The following is a 23,217-nucleotide window of genomic DNA, read 5'->3' as shown; positions in this document are numbered from 1 at the left end:
GACACAGATTCCCCCACGTGTTCCAGTGCTGTACCATTCTCCTGTTCCTTATATCTAACCTGGCTCTCTGAAATTACTGCTTGTGGCTCTCACCCCTTTTCGTGTCGTCTGGAATTGCCAAGAACAGTGAAGCTATCTTACCTTTGTAACTACCCTTCAAGTAATTGTACTTCTTTCATTCAACAGAGAAGCGCCAACCTAGAGAGAAGCGCACTCCCTAGTTACAGGCAGGGCAACCCTGCAGAGGTCCTGCTGCTGTCCCATGCCTCTCTATTCCTCCAGAGCTGCTTGCTGGCTGGTGTTGGTGGCCTTCTGATCTCCATCTCTTGCCCGCCAACCCACCTGTTAGGGACTCATCCTAAACTTCCCGAAAGACTGCTTGGTTATGTTTTCTGGGATGTGCAAGCAAGGAAGCTTGCTCATGCAAGGGATAGGCCTAGCCTCCTCCTTACCAAAATCTTGATGTTACATTTTCCAATACCATCCTTTCATTTTATCTCTTTGTTATAAGACCAGAAAGTACCCAAGGAAAAAAAAAAATCCTCATGTATCTGAATAATAGTAATTTCTGCTGGCAAAGTTTTCTTAAGCTATCTGTTCCATCTCTAACAGCATAGGATTTGTTGTATTCTACAGCACAACTCAGATTTATTGATTTGAATATTATCATTTTCACACAAATTTATCTCTGGTTTTAACTGTGGATTTCAATGAAGTTATATAATGGATCTTTTTGTCCCAGTACTTCATTTCAGTGTTAAGGAATAAAGTTTCTTGGACTCTGATTGCATTACATCAGCTTTCTCACACTAAGAATTTTTTTATAGCATTCTAAACCAATCTAAAGTCTGGGACAAATATAGGATTCATTAAATGCCATTTTTCTGAGAAACAGAATAGTAAGATTGCACCGTGAAGATATGTGTATGAATATGCATCTTTTTAACAACTAGGACAGAGGACTAGAATTCAGAAAGCTATTTGACAAACAAGCATTCCCGCCTGTGGAAAGAGGGATAGGCAACTCAGAATGAATACAAGGAAGTCGTTAGGATGTGTAGAGGTGAAATCAGAAAGGCAAAAGCCCAGCTTGAATTTAACCTGGCCACTGTGGTGAAAAGGAATAAGAAACTCTTTTATAAATGCATTAACAGTAAGAGGAGGACAAAGGAGAATATCCACTCTTTGCTGGATGAGGCTGGGAATGTGACCACTGAGGATAAGGAAAAGGCAGAGGTTCTGAATGCCTTCTTTACATCTGTCTTTAAAAGTCAGACCAGTTATCCTCAGGATACTCCTCTCTCTGACCTGGTAATCTCGGCTGGGGAGCACACTAACCCCCCTGTGATTCTGAAAGAAACAGTCAGAGACCTACTACTCCAACTGGACTGTCACAAGTCGATGGGGCCAGATGAGATCCACCCGAGAGTGCTGAGGGAACTGGGGGAGGTGATAGCCGAGCCGCTTTCCATCATCTGTCAGCGCTCCTTGTTGACTGGTGAGGTCCCAGAAGACTGGAGGCTTGCCAACGTGACTCCCATTTACAAGAAAGGTCGTAAGGAGGATCCGGGGAACTACAGGCCTGTCAGCCTGACCTCGGTGCCAGGGAAGGTGATGGAGCAGATTGTCTTGAGGGAGATCATGCGGCATGTGCGGGATGAGCGGGGGATCAGGCCTAGCCAGCATGGGTTCGTGAAGGGCAGGTCCTGCTTGACCAACCTGATCTCCTTCTATGATCTAGTGACCCATCTGGTGGATGAGGGAAAGGCTGTTGATGTGGTCTACCTAGACTTCAGCAAAGCCTTTGACACTGTCTCCCACAGCATTCTCCTGCAGAAGCTGGCAGCCCAAGGCTTGGATGGGTACACTCTTGGCTGGGTGAGGAGCTGGCCGGAGGGCTGGGCTCAGAGAGTGGTGGTGAATGGAGTCAAATCCAGCTGGCGACCGGTCGTGAGTGGTGTTCCCCAGGGGTCGGTGCTGGGGCCTGTCCTCTTCAATATCTTTATTGATGACCTGGATGAGGGCATTGAGTGCACCCTCAGTAAATTTGCAGATGACACCAAATTGGCTGAAAGTGTGGATCTGCCTGGGGGTAGCGAGGCCCTACAGAGGGATTTGGACAGGCTGGAGAGCTGGGCTGAAGCCAATGGGATGAGTTTCAACAAGGCCAAATGCCAGGTCCTGCACTTCAGCTACAACCCCAGGCGATGCTACAGGCTTAGGGCGGTGTGGCTGGAGGACTGCGTAGAGGAAATGGACCTGGGGGTGTTGGTTGATGCTCGGCTGAACATGAGCCAGCAGTGTGCCCAGGTGGCCAAGAAGGCCAATGGCATCCTGGATTGCACCAGGAACTGTGTTGCAAGCAGGAGCAGAGAGGTGATTGTTCCCCTTTACTCAGCACTGGTGAGGCCGCACCTCGAGTGCTGTGTCCAGTTTTGGGCCCCTCACTGCAAAAAAGATATTGAGGCCCTGGAACGTGTTCAAAGGAGGGCAACAAAGCTGGTGAGGGGTCTGGAACACAGGCCATATGAGGAGAGGCTGAAGGAGCTGGGAATGTTCAGCCTGGAGAAGAGGAGGCTCAGGGGAGACCTCACTGCTCTCTATAACTTCCTGAAGGGAGGTTGTAGTGAGCTGGGGGTCGGCCTCTTCTCTCGTGTCATTAGTGATAGGACCAGAGGGAATGGCTTCAAGCTACGGCAGGGGAGATTCAGGCTGGACATTAGGAAGTATTACTTTTCAGAAAGGGTGGTCAGGCACTGGAATGGACTGCCCAGGGAGGTGGTGGAGTCACCGAGCCTGGGGGTGTTCAAGGAAAGGCTGGATGTTGTGTTGAGGGACATGGTTTAGTGGGAGCTATTGGGAATAGGTGAACGGTTGGACTGGATGATCTTTTAGGTCTTCTCCAACCTTGGTGATTCTATGATTCTATGACATTAAACACTTAACTATTCTGTGCCTCATATTTTCCATCTGTAAAATGGGAACAGTGATATTTCCTACTTTGAATAGCACTTTCTGATTTAATGATCTATGATTATCATTATTTCTGTTGACAGTGGCATCAGCTCTGTTCCAAATTGGTTATAATTGGAATGTTTAGATGAATGAAAGCAATTACAGAGCCCTTATGCTGCAAACATTTAAGCTTATGATTAATTTTATGCACATAAGTAATAGCATTTACTTCAGTGAAGCTTCTCACGTGAATAAAGCTAAGCAGGTTTGAAGTATTTGGAGGTTCAGGAGGCTCTAATAAACCGTAGTTCTTATATAGAAATACATAACTGGGGTCTTCTGAGGGAAATTTCCAGAAAATTCATTTTAACTTTATGCTACATTTAACTACCTGTTGTGGAATAACTGCTTATTTTGTTCACAAAAACTCAGTATTGCAGCCATCGATGATAAATACTGGCTTTAAATTTTGGCTACAACCCAAAAGCTTATTGTTAAATATGTTTTGTTATTATGAAACTTGACTTGTGGCAGACTCCTTTGTGAATGACTGATTACTAGGAACATCAAACTGAACTATTCTGTTCCACAGCCAGAACAGTTACCAGTAGAGCTTTTTTTAAAAGGGATTTTTAATTTTTTATATTTTTTTACTCAGAAGAAATAGTTTATGTTTGTACATTGTATGGGTTTGTTTTCTGCGTGATGATAGCTAGTTATTCAGCTTTACCAAAGATAGGAAAAAAGCATCATGTAAATGTGTTGAAAGGAATTCTTCAGTAGAGAGGAGAAACCACCGAAGCATGCAGAGCAGAGGCGGTGTGAGCAGCTGTTGTGGCTGTAGTGAGGATGCTGAGCAAAGGGAAGTGTGGGGCTAATGAGGGTGAGGACTGGGTTGCAGTGCAGGTTGCTATAAAATGCCACTGCCTTTTGGGCAGACAACAAAAAAATGGGAACCATCACACAGCCTTTTGCAATCCGGCAGTGGAACAGTTCAGCTTCTAGCTACTGTTTTGGTTTTTATCCTTCAGTGACCTTTTCTTTTCTTGTTTATTTGTGCAGTTGATGGCTTGGATAAAGCTTCAATCGCTAACTCAGATGGACCAGCCCCAGGATCCCAAACTCCTCCCTTCAAGAGAAAGGGCAAACTTTCTACCATTGGCAAAATTTTTAAACCTTGGAAATGGAGGAAGAAGAAGACCAGTGACAAATTCAGAGAAACGTCAGCAGGTATGAATGTGGCCCTTTGGTGGCAAATAGCAGGAAACACTGTAATGGCTTTGCAGGGTAATAGCTGAAGAGGTGTTCAGACATGTCGGGGACAATTTAGTCACAGTATTGGACATACACAGAAATTGACCTTTGACAAGGAAAAACCTTATTCAGATTCTGTCCTGAGCCTGTTACCGAAGTGTGTGGTTTATTAACTTAGTATTCATTACATATTATATTCTTTTGATGTTGGTAACACTCATTTTTTTAACTAAGAAACATGAAGCTGTGTACTTTGTATCATCAGGTATATTGGGAATGTCTCTGTGTTCTACTAGTAGCCAGTGGTTTGGGATATGAAACAAACCTTGCCTTCATGGGAACAGAACTTTGGTCTGTTCAGAGAGGAGAAGCAGATGTGATCATGCACAGAAAAAAAGAAAAAAAAGAAAAGAAAAAAATCAGCTTTGCAATCACTGCTCAGCGCCTTCTCTCTGCAACTGGACAGGCTTGAAGAACAAGTGTGAAATAAAAGGCTGTGACTGGGTAATGTTAGTTCTGAACATGAGCACAACTGAAAGCTGGATTTAGTTGCCTAAACACAGGTGCTTGGTGCCACCTGAGATGCTCTGGCCGTCCTGGCTGCTCTCCCAGAAGGTTTTGTGTCGTGTTTGCCATCGCTGTGTGGATGTCTCCAAAACCTTGAAGCATCTCAAGTGGCTGTAGTCATTCATGCTGTTAGGAAACTTAACCCGCTCTGCATCTGTGAGTCTCTGTGTCACAGCTCCAGCCAAGATTTCTGCAGGAAAATCCCAAGCTTCTGTTTTGGGATTCAGACATTCAAGGCTGTGCTTTTGTCAACTTCAGCCCAATCAGAGTCCATGGCTTTTCAGATTCATTACCACACTGCAAATTCTCTGTTCACTGTCTTCCATGTCTCTAGGCTATAAAACCAATCTCCCAAAATGTCCCTATTGAGAACATTTGGGAGTACACTGCTTTACATTTTAAGTCCAGGAACCCCTAGAAATTGCAGCAGAGAACTCTTAATAAAGAGCAGTGTCTATCTCAATGATCTTAGAGCTAATTTTCCAGTGATAGTGACGTCCTCTCGATTATCTCAGCTGTGTATGTTTAGTTCCACTGCCTCCTGGGTACTGGCACCTGTTCTGCCATGAGCTATATCGCAAACCTGATCCAACAGAAAGCTAAATACAGTGAAACATAACAAGAAGTAGCTTTTATTTTTCTTCAAAGGTTACCACTTGTGGTCTAGCTGTGTGATTACTGTCAATAAAGCACACTGAATCTGAGAGGAAGTACAGAGCCTCTGTTGGAGCTTCTTAACATTTAGAAAAGCTGTTTTTTTTAAATTTCAGCTGTATTTTTGCATCACTGCCTTTCAGGTCTGGATGTTAAAAAATTAATGTTGTTTTCCTTATCTTTTTTTTTTCTCCAGGGTTAGAGCTTTATTTTATGATAAATCTTTTCTTTAAAACAGAGCACCAAAGTGCAAACAGAAATCCATAAGAGATAGGAGTATTTGCATGTCGAATCAGCAGAATAATAATAGAGTCAGTGGTGACAGATTAATATAGTGCATAGATCATGTAACTGGGATCTCTTTTGGTCAGCTGAATATGTGGCTGTATATAATTTGTATTGAAAAGTAGAGGTTAACTATCTGCACAAATGAAGTATATCTATAGATGTTACAGAGCATGAGAAAAGTTAATGCAGAGGGAGATAACAGTTAAATAATTGAAGTTCCTGCTCTAAGTTCAGTCACAGAACTTTGTATTTAATAGTTCTTATTCCCAAAAATAAACTAGCCCGACTGATTAACTAAGTGCCTAATGTATCTTGGGTTGAGTATCATCTTCTACACAGACTTGTAAATTATCCCCCCAAAACCTTTAATTTGTTTTAATAGCATTGTTCCAGGTAACCATGTAATATGTATCCATGTTTTATACAGTGAAGGATGCTATTGTATTTAGTAACACGTAGTAATATAAAATTAGTGTTGTAAAACACAGCTAACAAAAAAATGAAACCATTCTAATAATCTAAATTGTGTAAACTAGACTACTTCAGTGCCTGTATAGTCTGTGAAACATAGATGTACAAAATTCAATGCATGTCTTGGTGAACAAAACCTAAGCATTTTATGCGACTTTGGAAACTTCTGATATTTTTTCAGTAGATGGTTTTTTATTTTTTTTTCTCCCTAAGGAGTCCATATGTTCTATTTTTCATAAGGCTTTAATCATCCATCCCACTACATTTTAATATTTCATTTATTTGGGTGGGATTGTACAAGTAAAGTGACATGGGGAATTAATTTCAGATTTTGAAAACTTTAGTATCCTTTTGTACATTCAGCACATCAGTTTGCATTCGTAAATTCCAGATTATGTGCATTCTGCCAACCGTCACAGTATTCAATTGTTTTGTTTTGGTTTGGTTTTTTTCCTTAAAATGAAATGCTGGGACTTATGTAATATCTGAAGATCTCATCTTTCATCTAAGAAGTAGCAATAACAGTTGTCTAAGATGGGGAGAAAGTAAATCTTGATTAAATTAGATTGTAAATTTTAAAAGTAAATTAAAGGTTCCCCTGTTATTTTTCTCCCATGTTATACAGGAATTTGTCCTTTGAGACTCTCTAAAGTGTAACCTACAGCTAGATGAAAGTGGCACAACTACAATTCTCAGAGTTTTTATGCTGAGATAGAAAGAGGTGTCTAAATATTAACTAATATCAACATAGTGAACATTTAGTCATAATTTTGCTTAGGCGTCATTGTCATTTACCCTCCTGTCAACAATCAAAGCTTTTTCTTCCAAGTCTGGCTGTACTGGTCCTATGTTAGCAGCCTGTTTGAGGCTAGATATACCTTTAATCCATGCTGATTGCCAGCTAGTAGTATCAGTAGTGCTAGCAGGAGCATACCAGGATAAGTCACTTGTGCTGACTTTGAGCATCCTCCTGCAGTTCTTCCTCCGTCTTGGCCAGGAACACGGATTACCTCCCCTCATAATTCCATACAGCGAAAAGACACAGATAAATCATTATGTTTTTGCAGCAGTAAGGTATTGTGTCTTCAGGAGTCCTAAAAACGGGGTGGCAGCCCCAGCTACACCGTGAACAAGCTATGTGTATTTGGTGCAAATCAAGTTAGCTTGAAATGGAAGCATATCTTAACGTGACTGTGTTATTTTGCTGCTGGGAAATTCCAGAGCTGTAGGGATGTAGTTTATTGGTTTTTAAGCTCTACGTAAGAAAGATACGGAACCACTTACATTTGTGTACGTGCTTCATGTGAGGCTGGAGTCAGAAATGAAAACCAGATTGGACTGCGTTCATCCTGCCTCAGATGGTTGTTTCAGGAAAAAAAAGTTAAGGGAAAAAAAAAAGTTACCCTTGCGCTCTTTGAGGAAACAGACCTGAGGCCAACGGAGATTGAAAAGATGCATTTCCTTGGCAAGTTGCCCCTTGTTGCTTGCTAATTGACACAGCAGAAGAAACTCGCTTATCTGATGTGAGAAAGAGGAAAACATCCTCACAAAATAAATTTCCTGCAGGAAATCCTCTTCCTCAGACAGCTCAGTCAGAGCTGTATTTACATCACAAAACGGGATGTGTGTGTGCATATCTCAGATGTAGGTGGCCGATCTCCTGGTCTGAGACCATGGGAGATGATATGACTGACACTGCATGTATTGGTTATTCTGTTATTCTCTGGCCACAGCTTGGTAAGTATGTGTGCAGCTGAAGTAAGTTCCTTCTGAAACAGAGTATGGGGGTATTGGAAAGAACTTCTATTGCTATAACTGGGATTTCAGTCAGCTTTTTGAAGTAGGTTCTTCTTACAGATTTGACAGGGCTGTAATATGCAGTGTGTTGACAAGATCTCATGTGACTGTATTATGCCAGCAACTGGGAGATATTCATAAACAGCAAATACCACAAACAACAAAAAAAATATGGACAACTAGATGTGGAAGTATTTGGTCTGATCTGGGAATGAGGGCTGGAATTTTTCCCCTTAAGTGACACATTTCTCATGCTGTATCTCAGATAATCTGTTCTCTGGGCACTAATTGTATAGTTTCTGCCTAAAGATTTTTTATAAGTAAGTAAACAGAGGATGGCATAATCTTAAGGGCTTCCTCCCCCCCCCCCCCCCCCACCTCAGTGTTTTACTCAGAGGGCAAAGAAGACAGCAGTTAAAGTCTTGGCATGAAGTAGGCGCCACTTCAAAGCTGTGCTGTGAGAGTATGTGCAGGCAGGGAGCGGGAAGCAATTTTAGCTTGTACTGGGTCAGAGAAAAATTAAAATTTGGAATTCTCTTGAGCTTCTTTGGGATAAGCAAAACTAAAAACTGGAGAATATCCAGAATCTCACATTACTCTTTAAATAAAATAATGTGTTCTTAAGACTACTTGAGGTTTGTAGCTGCTGAATGTCGGTAAGTCTTCTCTTTTTGAGGGGGCAGGTAAGGAGTGATCTTTTTTTGAACTGCTTTTTGAGGTAAACTGTTATTTTATTGGTTTGCTATTATTTATGTTGGGCTAAAAATACACGTTTGTGGGATCCCTTGGGTAAGTAAGATTTACCCAAGTAAATGAGGTCTGCAATTCAAGGCTACGTACAGTCTGATAAATTGACATACTGTTAGTTACAACTGAAGTTAATGGAGGCACCAGTACAGTTTGTATGCTAAGTGAGCCAGGGGTTGTGAAGGTAAAAGACATAACAAGCAAATAAAAGCTGTACCATCTGCACACCTGTCAACCCACATTCAGACATTTTTTACCTTCCCAATGCTTGACTTTGTAAAAAAAGCATTATATTAAGAGAGTTTACCTAAACCTAATGGTAGTCTAATGTGATTTGCTCAACTAAAGGTATGAGATCCTTATGGTCAGTGCAATTGTTGTGATCAAGATAGTTGGCTGTGTAAATGTGAAATGTATTACATAATGAAAAGTCTTTAATAAGCAATAAATTAAACTTATGAATCCACTCTGTCTAAATAGTGCCCAGTGCAGGCTCATGAGTAGACAGTAACCTCATTCCTCTTATACAAGAGTACGTATTTTTGATTACTCTTATTTAAATTAAAATTCTGCTTTTTTTGTAGGAATTAAAGTTGAGATACTTATAGTGAACGCCAGCATACTTTCTAATGTTTTTTCTGTGAGTCAAATAATGTTTTAAATAAATTATCATTTCAAGCTGAATTAACTGAGTTTAATCAGTTTAAATCAAAACAACACTTATAGCTAGAGTTTCAAATGATTGAGGATTTGGGCTTAAGCTTCTTATCTGTTCATAAATATTCTAATCTGTAAAATGGAGATAATCTAAACGACGTAACGAAATCTGTGTAATGTCAGTACAGTTCTTTGAGGTCTTCAAGTGGAAGTGTAAGGTGTCAATGTCTTTTAATGCCAAATGGTGTTTTCCATGACTCTTCATTAGGGTGTGATATAGTGCTGCAGAACTGAAAAAATACATCATCTTGAAAACTTCAGAGAGACATAGGTATCTGGTCAGATTCAGCGTTACTGAATTTGATGAAAAGGATGTATTTTCTAGTAGTATTAGATTAAATTTCACAAAGAAGTACATAAGAGAGCATCTGATATACATGAAAGCATCTGATTTCACTGTCTCCAGTTAAAAAGGTGCGAAAAATCAGAGGGGGGAAAAAGAAGGTGGGAAGTAAATTATACTTCCAAAACTGAAATACAACCAAGTATTTATATTGCAAGCAACAAAAGGATAGATGTGGTACTGAGAGACGTGGTTACTGGGCATGGGTGGTGATGGGTTGGCAGTTGGATTAGATGATCTATGTGGCCTATGTGATCCAACCTTGATGATTCTATGATTCTAAAACAGGTATAAACTATGTGCACAAAGAGTTCATCTGCGGGTTTCATATCAAGGCAGATTTCACTCTGCTAATAAATATACTTACTTTCTGGGAAGATTATAGCCCTCGGTTAGTGCCTACCTGCATAGTCCTCTGGCTTCATTGTCTGTGTTCTTTTCTCCAGAGGTCTTTGAGGGAGTAAGTGTTCACCTACATGAAGAAAAACTTGCTGGAATATGGCACACTCCTGTGCTTTGCTTACTGTGTAAATAACTTGCATGGCACGCAGTTGGGAGGTATATACTTTAACAAGTAATGGTGAAAAATTGAAAGAACTTTTCAAGAATGGAACTTAGGAAGGCAGTCTCAACTGCTCTGCATTCAGGCAGCCATGCTCTCCCCTGCTCCCAGCTGTGTCCTTCTGCCCTGGCTTTTGCACCAGCACTAATTTTTGTGAGTTCAATCCAAGCAGCTGCTTAACAGGATTAGGATCAATTTCCAGCATAAATTAAGCCAAATGAAGCTGGCAGTGCTATGCTCCTGCCTCTCTGGTGCCTCCATTCTTGTTCAGCCAATTGCAGCAAGAGCTACCTGCTGCTGGAAAATATGTTTGTCGGAACACGGTATGTTTGCTCAGAAAACAAATGGTATCCTGAGCTCCATCAGAAGAGGGGTGGCCAGCAGGGAGGTGATTGTCCCTCTCTACTCTGCTCCATCTGGAGGCTCCATCCGGAATACTGTGTCCAGGTCTGGAGCCCCCAGTACAGGAAAGACAGGGAGCTGTTGGAGAGGGTCCAAAGGAGAGCCACGAAGATGATCAGGGGACTGGAGCACCTCCCCTATGAGGACAGGCTGAGGGAGCTGGGTTTGTTCAGCCTGGAGAAAAGAAGGCTGTGGGGTGACCTCATTGCAGCCTTTCAGTACTTAAAAGGAGTCAACTCTTTGGAAGTGTAGATAACAGCAGGACAAGGGGAAACGGTTTTAAGTTGAGGGAGAGAAGATTTAGGTTGGATGTCAGGGGAAATTCTTTACAGAGAGAGCGGTGAGGTGCTGGAACAGGCTGCCCAGAGAGGTTGTGGGTGCCCCGTCCCTGGAGGTGTTCAAGGCCAGGTTGGATGGAGTCTGGGCAGCCTGGTGTAGCATTGAATGTGGAGGTTGGTGGCCCTGCATGTGGCAGGGGGGTTGGAGATGATCCTTGGGGTCCCTTCCAACCCTGGCCATTCTGTGATTCATTCTGTGATTCTGTGCTGTCACAGAGGGTAAATTCCTGAAACGTGTGAGGACTTTCTCTGTCCTTGCTGTAGTACTCACTTCACCATGTGACTTCTCTCAAACCAGTCCAGCTCAAGTGAGATTGAAAATACTTTGTGCAGTATTTAATTTGCATAGAGCGGTTAGACTTGCACTAGAGAGTAATTGGATTACCAGAGTGTTTGAATTAGTTGATGAGATAAATCACCTTATCGTTAAGATCACCACATCATTAATAGGATGAAGTCCAGTGCTGCTGAAGCTTCTCTGCATGACCTCAGCTTGAGCTCCAAACATTGCTTGGGTTTTGATGCTCATATGTAAACAGAATTGGGATAGGTGATTAACTTCTGCTAGCAATGCAGTGAAGAGGGGGTTTTACAGTAGTGATGTTCACATTTTCTGAACCGTGCACCAGTTTTATAAATCATTTCAGTGGCCTCCCAGATCACCAAAATTGTATTTGGTGGAGTGGATTGGGTGAATAGGGTGGAGTGGGGAATTACTCTATTTTGCCATCTGTAAATACTTTTCCCTATAAAACTGTTTTACATTTTTCCCATGGGAAATAAACATAATAATTAAAATGTTTGATGTCACAGTCATTTTTGTGTGTGTTGTATGCTTTTTTTTTTTTTAACCTAAAAACAGGATGCTTCATTTTTTTCCATGACAGCCAACCAGCCTGGATGAGGATGTTATTCTTTTTTAGAACAGAACTTTCTAACTTTTTTTTTAAGATTTACTTTTATTCTTTTACTTAAAATAGTTATGCAAAGTTTACTCTGTGAGCAGTTTTATGACTTGACCAAAAACATTGCTTGCTCTGAGCAGGATTTGTCTCTCAAAACATCTGTAAGAATAAGTGAAGGTATCTTGAGCTGACATAGTCGCTCCAATCATTAATAAAGAGGTGCTTTTAAATATTAAATGCCAATGTTTGGATGAGTTAATTTCACTCTGGAAGTACATATTCCCACTGACTGTGAAGGAAGCCCCACTGAGCCTAGCTCAGCTGAAGACATTGGATCAGATGAATCCCACCTTTTGTGGCTGAAGTTGTGGGAGAGTGTCCCTGGAAACCCAGAACACTTCTGTAGAGCTGAGGGAAAGAAGACCTGTCAGGGGTTCTTAATTCTTTTCTCCATTTTTCACAAGTGTTGTCAGTATGAGAATAAATCTATTCTTAACTGTGCTTTTTCTTTAGTGTTGGAAAGGAAGATTTCGACAAGACAAAGCAGAGAGGAGCTGATAAGAAGGGGAGTGCTGAAGGAAATGCCTGAGCAAGGTGATGACATTACCTAGAATTTAGGTCCTAAGTGCTAAACATGGATGGTAAAATCTATTGCATTGTTTCTGTGTAGCACAACTAGTTATAAGGAAATAAAGCAGAGGAATGTGAGAAGTAATTTGAGCCAGTTGAATTAAACAAAGTTGGAGTAAAAAAATACGCATTCTGTAGCTGCTTCTGCCAAGAAATGCTGCCTCACTTCTGGCCATATTTTCAAATATCTTTATGCTTCCTGTAAACATGGATGGCTGCCATTGCAGTATCATAAAGTACCAGTGCTGGGATTGTACAGATCTCACCGCTGCCACACCGGCCACATTCACAAATAGCAGAAATATAAAAGTCTGTGGGGAAAACACTCCTTGTTTAAAAACAATTTAGAAGTAATAACCCCAAATTTGTGCCTGGAAAAGTATGGGTAGGCCATGGTTAACACTTCTGCCCCACCTCTGGTTATGTTTCTGAAATGCTTCTAGTAGTATTCTTTTGACTATTATTTACTACCTATAAATCTAGATGGGATAAAAATCAAGTGATTAAAATAATTTTCAGTAGCTTAAAATAAAACCATTCATCACTTTATCGACAAATCTGAGAACTCCATGATGTTTAAAAACAGTCTATCCTAGAAATTGTACTGCCCTGCCTGAGCTGAAGAATTGCACACATTGATCCTTGGAAGTAGAGGGCTTGTTTGTTAGCATGTAGCATCACTTGTCTTTGCAGTCTTGTCCAATTACTAAAATGTGATAGCCAGTATAGCTGGCTTCTTAACTTGTTTCTGCCACTATCTGTGACTTAACACAAGAAATGTGAAATTTCTACACCTCAATCTGCCCGTATTAATTTTGAGCATTTTTTGCTATGTGCTTTTTTGGGCAGCTGTGTGACTTTGTTGATTGATGGTTGCAAAATGCATTTAGTCTGTTGGCTCAGTTAATGTAAGCTGTTAACATTTCAGGTAAGTAAAAAACACTTTGAACATAAGGAATATCATTCATATGTTTGCTTTGGTCATTAGTATCCTTGACCTGCTATTCCACTCTTAAAAGGAGTAAAAGGATGGAATGGTAAAACAGTGTTTCCCCTTTTTCCCTTCTTAAGACCATCAATCCTGTCTGTGTTGCCTTCATCACACTATGTCTCTTGTCTGATGAAAATTATAATCTTTATGGAGCAATTTGGAAGAAACAGGATTGTTTTGGATGGACTAAAAGCAGAGATACAGGGAAGACAGTGGTTAGGTGGTGTGAAGCTAGTTAGAAGGAATGTCTACAGAGCTGAAAGCTAGATGAAATGTTATGGAGTATTGAAATGTGAGAGGTAAGAAGTGCAAAGAAGTGACTGTTTCACATGGGATGGAGAAGAAAGAGGTGGGAAGTGGCAAGGATGTAGATGAGATGTTAGCAGAATATGAGCAAGGTAGCAATCTTACGTGTGGATGCAGAAAGGAAAGTGGATTTAAGAGCATCTGGAAGGAAAAAGCTGAGAAATTTGAATGCTGCAGTCAAATAAGAAGGCGGCCTTGTGCAAATATCAGCTATAGTAAATGAAACAAGGTTAAGAAGGCAGAACTTAGGTTTTACACATCATTTTTACACATCATGAGAAAGTTAGTTGTGTGGTTAGAATGAAACCATCAGCTTAATCCACAGAACAGCCTAAGGAAGTAAGAGAGGCTGCATAATTGTATTGAAACGAGGGAACTGCCAAACATCCAGATCTCACAGCACCCAACAAGGAGAAGAAGAGAGTGGAATTAACACAATTAATGAAGAAGCAACAGGAGGAACCAGAAGACATTACAGGTAAAGTTGCACAAATTTTGGCTGATAAGAGCATCCTGTAGAAGAAGGGCAATCATCTCTGAGAACTGGAAGTGTGGTGTGAGCAACCTACAGATAGCAAGGCTTGGACATAACTAGAGAAGAAAATCAGTGGTTTAAAAATGCACAGAATAGAGAACAGATATCAGTCAACAGAGAAAGTTGTGAGCCAGCAAGAGTACACAGCATTTTTCAGGGACATAGATACAAATAAGGAAGAGAAAGAATTTTTATTCTTTTTTTTTTTTCAGGAGGAAAAAGAAAACAGCTGAGGTAGTTCACATGAGTCAGTAATAGTCATAAGAGCTGGGAGAGAATTGGACTTACAAAATGTATTAACAGTATGTAATATGTTACAAAGAGTTTTAACCATGATTCTTAAGATTGGATAATGACTCGTTATCATTAATAGTAAATTCACATTTGGGAATTGATCGCATATATTCTGAAAATTTCTGCCTGATTTCTGGCTGATACACCACTGGGATACAACACGGTTGTTCTGCATGCTGTGGACATGCAACTCTATGTATGTCCAGGTCTGAGACCTTTGGAAACACACTATAGATACATTATGTTCCACGTGAATGTCTTTAAGCTATGTAAACCAAGATCATAGAATCATAAAATGACCTAGGTTGAAAAGGACCACAATGATCATCTAGTTTCAACTCCCCTGCTCTGTGCAGGGTCACCAACCACCAGACCAGGCTGCCCAGAGCCACATCCAGCCTGGCCTTGGATGCCTCCAGGGATGGGGCATCCGCAACCTCTCTGGGCAACCTGTTCCAGTGCGTCACCACCGTCTGGGTGGAAAAAATTCCTTATGAAGGATGTGGGATGGAAGAGTATGGGATGCTAACATGTACAGAGTTCATATCAGAAGATGGAGCCTTGAAGCTTGAGCTGGAAAATAGGCCCACTACTGTGAAGATATCCACTCAAAGACCTGGCAGCCTATGGAGATCATTTAGAGAGTTACTTTTCAGAGCCTATTATACAATCCATTAAATTTTTCTGCTTTGCTTCTACGGTAACTTGAAAGCAGAGAGTTGGTGTGTAATGTCAATAGATGCTAAGCAAGCAGTTAATTTGGACATCGGCTTTTTAATTTTTATTTCAGATGGTGATGTGACAGTAAATTTTGAAACTTCAAACGGACACACCATAGCTATTGGTGAAGAAACCATACAGGAAGAAAATGCAGTAAAAGCCAGTGGAGATAATGGCACTTTATCAGAGAAACCATGTGGGCCAGAAGGAAAAAAAGAAGATCAAAAAGGTAAATGGACACATTTATCAATTTTTTTCCCACCTACTTTAAACGCTAACGTGTTCTTCCATCAGCACCAATACATGCTGTAAACTCTATCCTGCAACAAGGATGCCAGCAGAACCTGCCAAGAAGATAGACTTGCAAAACATGGATCACTGGTAGGCATACTGTGGATACAGTAAGGTAACAAATGGAAGCATGGTATGAGCATGAAAATACATGCAGAGATGTTTCTGAATTCACTGTGAACCTTTTGTGGGCAGGCTTTGGTTCCAGGTTTTCCTTTTGTGAAAGAAGAAATAAAATGCTTGTGCATCACCTTGCAATACCACTGCAGAAGTGGCTCGTAGCTTAAATGTTCAAGTGTTTAAGCTACTTGAAAACTGTATGTCGTTTTGAAAATTACTTCAGCAGCTCATTCCCGTTGGTTTTCATTACCTCTTAAGCACTTAAATTCCAGCTCTTCAGAAATGTTCAAGGGAATATATTGCTACTACAAATTGAACTCAAGTCATTTATGGAAAATGTACTTTATGCCTATGTGATTTTCTGTAGATAAAATGCACTAAATCCTGTTAAATACTCACTGTGCCCCAAATCTCAAGATCCATATTAATTTTGTTACGTTCATTCAGATTCACTTTGGTGACAAAGTTTGACTGAATAAGGGAAATTTAAAAACTCAAGTGGAATCACAAGGATTTGGACTGCATTTAACCTCTTTCTGTAGTGTGTTGAATACTGGACTACTTCTTTTCACTGTTTAAAAAAGAAAGAAAGAAAGAAAGAAAAAGTGAGTGTTCTTAAGTACTGCTCCATCTATTGGATTTTCTACAGGAAAGAGCAAGGATACAAAAGATCAAGAACTTCATGGCTGGCTGTTAGGCCAGTCTTTCCAATGTTACCTAGTAACCTTTACCTAGTGATGAATGAGCCTTTGGAGGATGAGAGGGTCAGTTCAGCTAACACAATAATTTGAATTCTTCTCTGAGCTATGTAAATCACTTGCCTGTGTAAAAAGTGGCTGGATTTCCAAGGAGAACTGCACTTCTTATGAGAGTCCTAGTACTTCCTGTCTCCCAGCAAGCCCAAAATACATAATTAGCTTTTTTTCATGACATTTAAATGTGTATAACTTTTTATGCCAACTAGAACCAGATGTGTATTGGGTCAGGAAAAAAGATTTGCAAAAGCCATGGAAAGCTCCTTAAAAATGATTTTAGGGCTAGATCAGATCATTTGTTATTTTATGCATCCCTAAATACAGCCTTCTGAACCTGTCAGGTCTTGAAAGTTTTCCCAAGGGGCATATTTTTAAAGATACACAGTTCTGAGTATTGAAATCCCATCCAGCTGATGCTGCAGAATGCAGAACTGTAATGAAAAGGGGAAGGTACAATATCTGTTTCAAACATGTTATTTCATTCAGCTCTCTCTCTCTATTGTGCTGACCTTAAAGAACTTTGAAATTATTGCTGTACAAGAGTAGGCTCAGTGCCAAGGTATATTTAGCTATCACTTTATCACAAATTAAGCAAGAAGGTGAGTCAGTCTGTTTAAGAGTAGGGCTTGCAGATGCACCTCACAGATGCCTCTCATCTGGTGGTGTAGTCTTCAGAGCTTTTTTATGGCAGTAGGTCTTCATCACACTACACCCACTGGCAGGGGGAGAAATAAGCCACTGATGTGATGGTTTGCATTAGCATTATCTTGATGCTCAAAGAGCATCAAAATCAGAGCTATGGCAGGACTATGGGTATACCTGGCAGTGTCCTCTGGTTAGACTGTAACACATGCTGCTTTTCCAGATCACAGATCACAATCGCTGTCAGAGGAACTGAGATAGGTGGAGTGAATACTAGCTGGACTGTCATGAGCAATGAATTCAAGGTGGTTTTGTAGAGATTGATGTTAGTCTTTTTAGAGTCAAAAACTCCTATGTGTAAATCTTACAGGAAGTTCTTTGTAATTTCCATGTTTGTGAGACCTGAAGACAGCAATAATTCCTGCTGTTTAGCAGCACAGTATGCTGCAAACTGCTGCCAAATCAAAGCGTTCTGAAAAATGCAGCTCAGCCCCTGAAAGTTATCAGGTTATTTTAAAACTCATTTATGAAATGGTGGTAGCTCTTACTTGCTTTCTGGTTCAAACAGATTTTGAAAATGAGCTTCCTGCTTAAAGATGATGATGATGATTGCTGATGCTGGAAGTTTAAAAAGACCAAATGTGGCAGGCACAGTGGTCAAGCGGTAAGAGTTGGCAGCAGTGCATCATGGAGCAGGGAATGTGTTTGGAGTTAAAAGAAGTCACAGGAAAAATGTTCTAGCGTGACCCACAGAAATGCAGTATTTACAGGGCAAAAACAGTTGGCTCAGCCACATACTGTAGGAATGAGTTAAGCAAAAGTGAGTGAAGCAGCAGCCTGAAAGCTGTTCCCTGCGCTGCCAAGCATCCCTGCAAATTTTGCACCGTCTGCTCGCGGGTGTCTTCTGTATTTGGGGAAAAAAATCCCTTTGGAAATTACAGTGTGGCCATTACTTTTTGTAGCTATGATATGTCAATCATCCAAACGGTGTAGATCTCCTAGGTGTCTCCTTTATGGCAGCATAATGAGAAGCTGGTGATGCAGGTGATTGAGTGATTAAGTTTTACAAAAACAGGTGATTGAGTTATTAAGCTTTGCAGATGGGAAAGCAGAGCCCCGGATCTTTTTCTTGGATTGTTTATTCACATTATATGTGTACTAGGTTGAGTTCTGAATACTTTTTTTCCTTAGTTTGGTTTTGTTTTGACTACAAGTCACTAGCATCTTTTGCTGAAAACACAGAGCTCAACTGTAGCCATTCTCTGTGAGCGTGCTGGAAGGGATACAGAGCAGCACATGGGCAGGCAGCGTGCCAGAGTACGTGCTGCCTGTCTGGCCATCAGGCTGGACTGTGCTGGTATCCCAGGGCTCCTGATCAACGGCCCTTGTCTGAAAGAGCCCCTGTGGGCCTCAGCACTCCAGGTTCCCAATGAGGAGCATTCCCTATGCACCTTGCATAGAGGTTCCATGGATCCCCTTCTTTCTTCCTTTTGTACCCTACAAGAGTGTTGGAGAAGAGCAAAAGCAACATGGGTAGAATAGATATCAAAACTGTAGCTGTTGCCCACTATAGACATAGGGACATAGCATGATGGCACAGGATGCTTGCTGAACATTGTAAAACCTCCTGGTACTGTGTCAGAGCTCCTTTTCTCCTTCACACTTTCCCAAGATGTCTCTGGCATTCAAGATACACCAGAGAACCATGAGTTTGTAGCTGAGTTGTTTGTAAACTTTGATCTTACTCTTTTTTGATGTGGCAAGTTAATCTTTTTGTGATTCTGGTAGATAATTTCATTGTTAGCTTAAGTTGAAGAGAAAGTAGGTAGTTGAAAGTGAAGCAGGTTCACTAACCATTAGTGATATGCTACTTGGAAAAAAAAAAAAAAGTTTCATTTTGCCTACCATCAGTCAGGTAGGAGTGATAAATAACTGCACTGCAGGAAGCCAGAGCTCTTTCGTGGGTGCTCTGGGTATTCTGGGTGTCATGGAACATAAACTTCTGAAATGTTCCAATACCATTTATAGCAGACCCGAGTCCTCTTAGGTTTTCTCACGTATTTCAGTGAAGGAAACAATTTCTAGTCCTGTTTCCAAATGAATTAATAGGATCCATCTGTATAATGCTTTTCCTCCACATCATAACTAATCTGAGAGCTGACATGTCTAATTTTTAGTTTTAGTTCAGAGGTTCTTTCTCTTATATCTACCTTTAAATTTAATCTTCAGTTTTTCTTATGCATAAGGAGAAAAAGAAAGCTGGAGTCATAGGCCCTGATCTTATGAGTATGCATACTTGCTGGCCAACACTGTTATTCACATTCAAGGGAATGTTCTTTAAACTCAAGTTTTCTGAATTTCTTTTCTCAGAGGCCTTTGCTTTATTTCCCCTACGTGGAAAAAAAAAAAAAAAAAAAACCAAGGAAAAAAAAACAACAAAACACCAAACAAGCAACAACTGCTAAATTCAAAGCAGTAAACCCCCATCTTCCAGGGCCTTACACAAGAACCTCTCAGCTGATCAATCTTGCAAACCATTCACTGTGAAAGACAAGACAAACTTTCCTCTCTCTTGTGTTACAAGCTGGCTTCCTGCACCCCTCAGCTCTGTAGATCATTGTTATGTGCACCATATATAAAAGTTTATTGGTGTTTTTTTTTGCCTGACTCCCAAAGAATCTACTTGTAGGTCTCAGTCTAGCTGAGTTATTTGCTGGCCTACAACTAGTTATTCTAAGAATAGTTTATCTTCTATTTGTCACCTGAACTATGTAAATGAGACTGAATCCAAGTTTTCTTAAAAGGAAAGGTACTCCAGATAAAGCTTTGTTTGGGCAGGAACCATCCAGTAAGTCAGCCAAGCCAGGCAGGCTCCTGCCAGTAGACTGACATGAAGATGCAGGCTTTCACCCACGCAATGTGAGTGGCAGAGGAAAGCTCCTAATATGTAGAGCTTCCGTTTATTTTTTGTTTTTGTTTTTTTAATTATTAAAAAAAATAATCCTATTTATTAAAAAAAAAAAAAATAAATCCTAATATGGCTCCAGGAATAAGATTGTAGACATGGTTTTGGCAGATTAATCATTGAATTGTTTGAAAATATCTATACAGATAGTATAAAGGAATGTAGAAATTTACATGCCTGCTCGCTTTCCAAGTATCTTATAGACCAAGAAGAGGTAAAAATATGCAGTTAGCAGTGAAGATGTTACATATATTCTGTCTTGATTTAACAGCTTACATCTTACGCAACAGTTGAGCAATCAGCATGTGCTTGTTTTGTATTGTTTTTTTTTTCCTTTATTATCTTGGAAACAATAAATATTTCAATGTGGTTACTTATGTCAATTGTTACACCTACCCCTTTCTCCTCCCTCCTTCAGATTTCTACCCTTCCTCGGTTACAGGGTCTTTTGCACATGGTGCTGTTAACAATATTCAGTAAGCAAAAGCTGGTAGTTTGCAGACATACAGATCTGTTCATCTGTCTTCAAGAAGGATGAATTCAAAACTGGAATTAATGCAGAGAGGGTTGTGAGACAGCTGTTCTTGTTCAGCCTAGCAAAACTGAGAGAGCCTGAGTCTCGACTGCATTTGGTGAATGTAACAAATTGGTATATAGCCAGGAGAGACTATGGGTGAAGGACAACGCTGGCACAAGTAGAAAGGAATAAACGGAGGTTTGAAATACGTTTGGACTAGAAATTAAAGAAAGCTTTCAATTAAAATAGGTGTTTTCTTGAACAGAGCTTTAGTAGTAAAAGCATGAACAAAAAATGTAGCTGATTGAATCTAAAATTTATGAAAGGATTTGTATGAGTTGACCATCTGCACCAGCACAGTCAGAGAGTCCAAAAATGAGACGAAAGACACCTTGTGTTGTCTGGTGTCCCATGTTTCTGAATGACAGTTTCCTGGATTTTGATTAATCACAATACAGCTCTCTGCATAGGCTGGAGAGGAAACTCTTGATTCTCAAAACTCTTATTTAATAAAAGTTCATTTTGGAGGGATTTACCCAGTAGTAAACAACAAATTATACCTTATTTCCACCTTCCATTTTACGTAGTGCTACTCCACTAAATTGTGCTCATCTTCCAGGAGAAGAGTGCTTTGCAGCTGGTAAAGATTACATGCTTGTAATGCAGGACTACTGGCTGTGAGCTAGATTCATATAACAGCTCTAGCTGTAGAAACCAAAAAACCTTGGTACTATATGACAAAATCCTGTAGTATAAATGTTTGGACTCAGAAATTTGCAAAAGTAAAGAAAAAATACAAACAATTTGTGCATGTTTTCTGAGACTATGTCAAGGATTTTTGTAGATCTTTGAACCACCATTTAGACCACAGCTTAGGAACAGTGGAGCATTTAGCTTCCAAAATAAGTCATTTGATTTTCCAGTGAATATGGCATACTGGAATCTCCCTGAAAATCTGTGAAAGTTTCCACAAGAGCTGCTGCACACTGAGTAACCCTGGTCATGGTTTTGGTTTTTTTGTTTGTTTTTTTGTCTTCAGATGTTTATGTAAAAAGACAGCTTTCTTAAAAGTCTGGCCTCAATCACAATTTCTGGGAACAAGAAAATCCCATTTCAAAGTGAGCTTTCTTCAAAATATGGCCTTTGGAAAAATTGTTCCAAACATGCACGTATTATTGATCTAAATGCTTAAATAAGATATTAGCATTTGCTTTGCTTTCTTATTAAGAATATAACAAATTTCTTTTACAGAAGATGTCTTGATGAAGTGTATAAAATATATTATTATCTGATGATCATTTGGTGACCTTTTGTTTAAAGTTCTGTTCATGATGAACAGATTTCTAGATTAAGAAGAGCAATAGCAATAAAAATACCTTGAAGCTGCTTCTGAGGTACTGAGGGGACAAATAGATGGACTGAGCTGATTCAGGTGGCTTCTTGATTTGGCAGCCACAAACCTGATGAGAAAGAAGAAGCATCAAGAACAAGGGCACATATTCAAGCAGGGACAAGCTAGAGAGGTACAGTTGTAACACTTTAATTTTATCTCAAAAGCATCTACAGACATCAGACCATCTTTCTCCCTCTGCAAGAGTGTTCCACTGTTGCCATTTTTAGCTACTATTTGTATTTCTACGGTACTCATGCATAGACAAGGAATTTATTGCATAGTGTCTTACATGAATAATAAAAAAAAAAACAACAGTCCCAGTAGGCTTGCAGTAAGAGAGGACACCACGGTTAGATGCTGAAAAACAAGAGGAGACTAGACCAGGATAATAAGTACAATGCCTAAAAATTGTTAGTTTTGGTATCACAACAGATTTTAATGCGAAGGAAGAGAGGTATCTTTGTGAATGTTTACATGGAGAGTCTTCCAAGCCTGAGAGCAGCAAGGGAAAAGCAGGTGAATGTGTTTGCTTCAAAATTTGGCTTGTTAGTGACAAAAGCTGGTCAGGTGAGAACTGAGTATCAGTATCTCAAGTAAATGAGAAACATCAGTTTAGGCAGGATGAAACTGACATTGAAAGCCATCAGATTTATCTGGTGAGATAAAAAAGTGAAGTTAACACAGAAAATACAAAGGTAGCATGACGCCAAGAGGAATTATATGGTCAAAGCAATGGGCAAGAGCAACTATCTTCATCACAGACTTCCTCATAGATATGAGCAAGAAGACTCATTGATCAAAGTGAAGAAAAGGGCATGTATGTGATCAAAGTGTAGTCAAGGCTCAAAAGGAACTGTAACTATCCAAGCAGATAGAGTTCTGCTGTGCAAAAATCTTCCAGACCTTGGTATATGCATAACAGTATGGAAAAAACTGCCCTAGATAGAGATGATATCCCAGTATTCATGGGGTATTTCAATCAAAATTGATATTACATAAATTGTCCAGCTTAATCACAACTGAAATCTGAAAGCAGGGACATTGATTTGGAAGAAATA

The 23,217-nt window shown here is 40.1% G+C and overlaps 1 protein-coding gene across 1 annotated transcript in view; it reads left to right on the top strand.

Moving 5' to 3' along the window:
- The window catches only part of PHACTR2 (phosphatase and actin regulator 2), a gene marked incomplete at both ends in the record, with an annotated part of 126,649 nt that overhangs the window by 73,232 nt on the left and 30,200 nt on the right, over window positions 1–23,217 (top strand). The window contains 3 exons of the mRNA XM_079550336.1: window positions 4,018–4,185; window positions 12,514–12,594; window positions 15,547–15,705. Of these exons, the coding sequence (XP_079406462.1) occupies window positions 4,018–4,185; window positions 12,514–12,594; window positions 15,547–15,705 (408 nt within the window). The remainder of the gene's footprint in view (window positions 1–4,017; window positions 4,186–12,513; window positions 12,595–15,546; window positions 15,706–23,217) is intronic.

Source organism: Tetrao urogallus, assembly GCF_951394365.1.
Source record: "Tetrao urogallus genome assembly, chromosome: 2".
In the NCBI taxonomy this organism is placed as follows: domain Eukaryota; kingdom Metazoa; phylum Chordata; class Aves; order Galliformes; family Phasianidae; genus Tetrao; species Tetrao urogallus.
The sequence above is the reverse complement of the archived record's forward strand: the minus strand, read 5'-3'. Positions and strand labels throughout refer to the sequence as shown.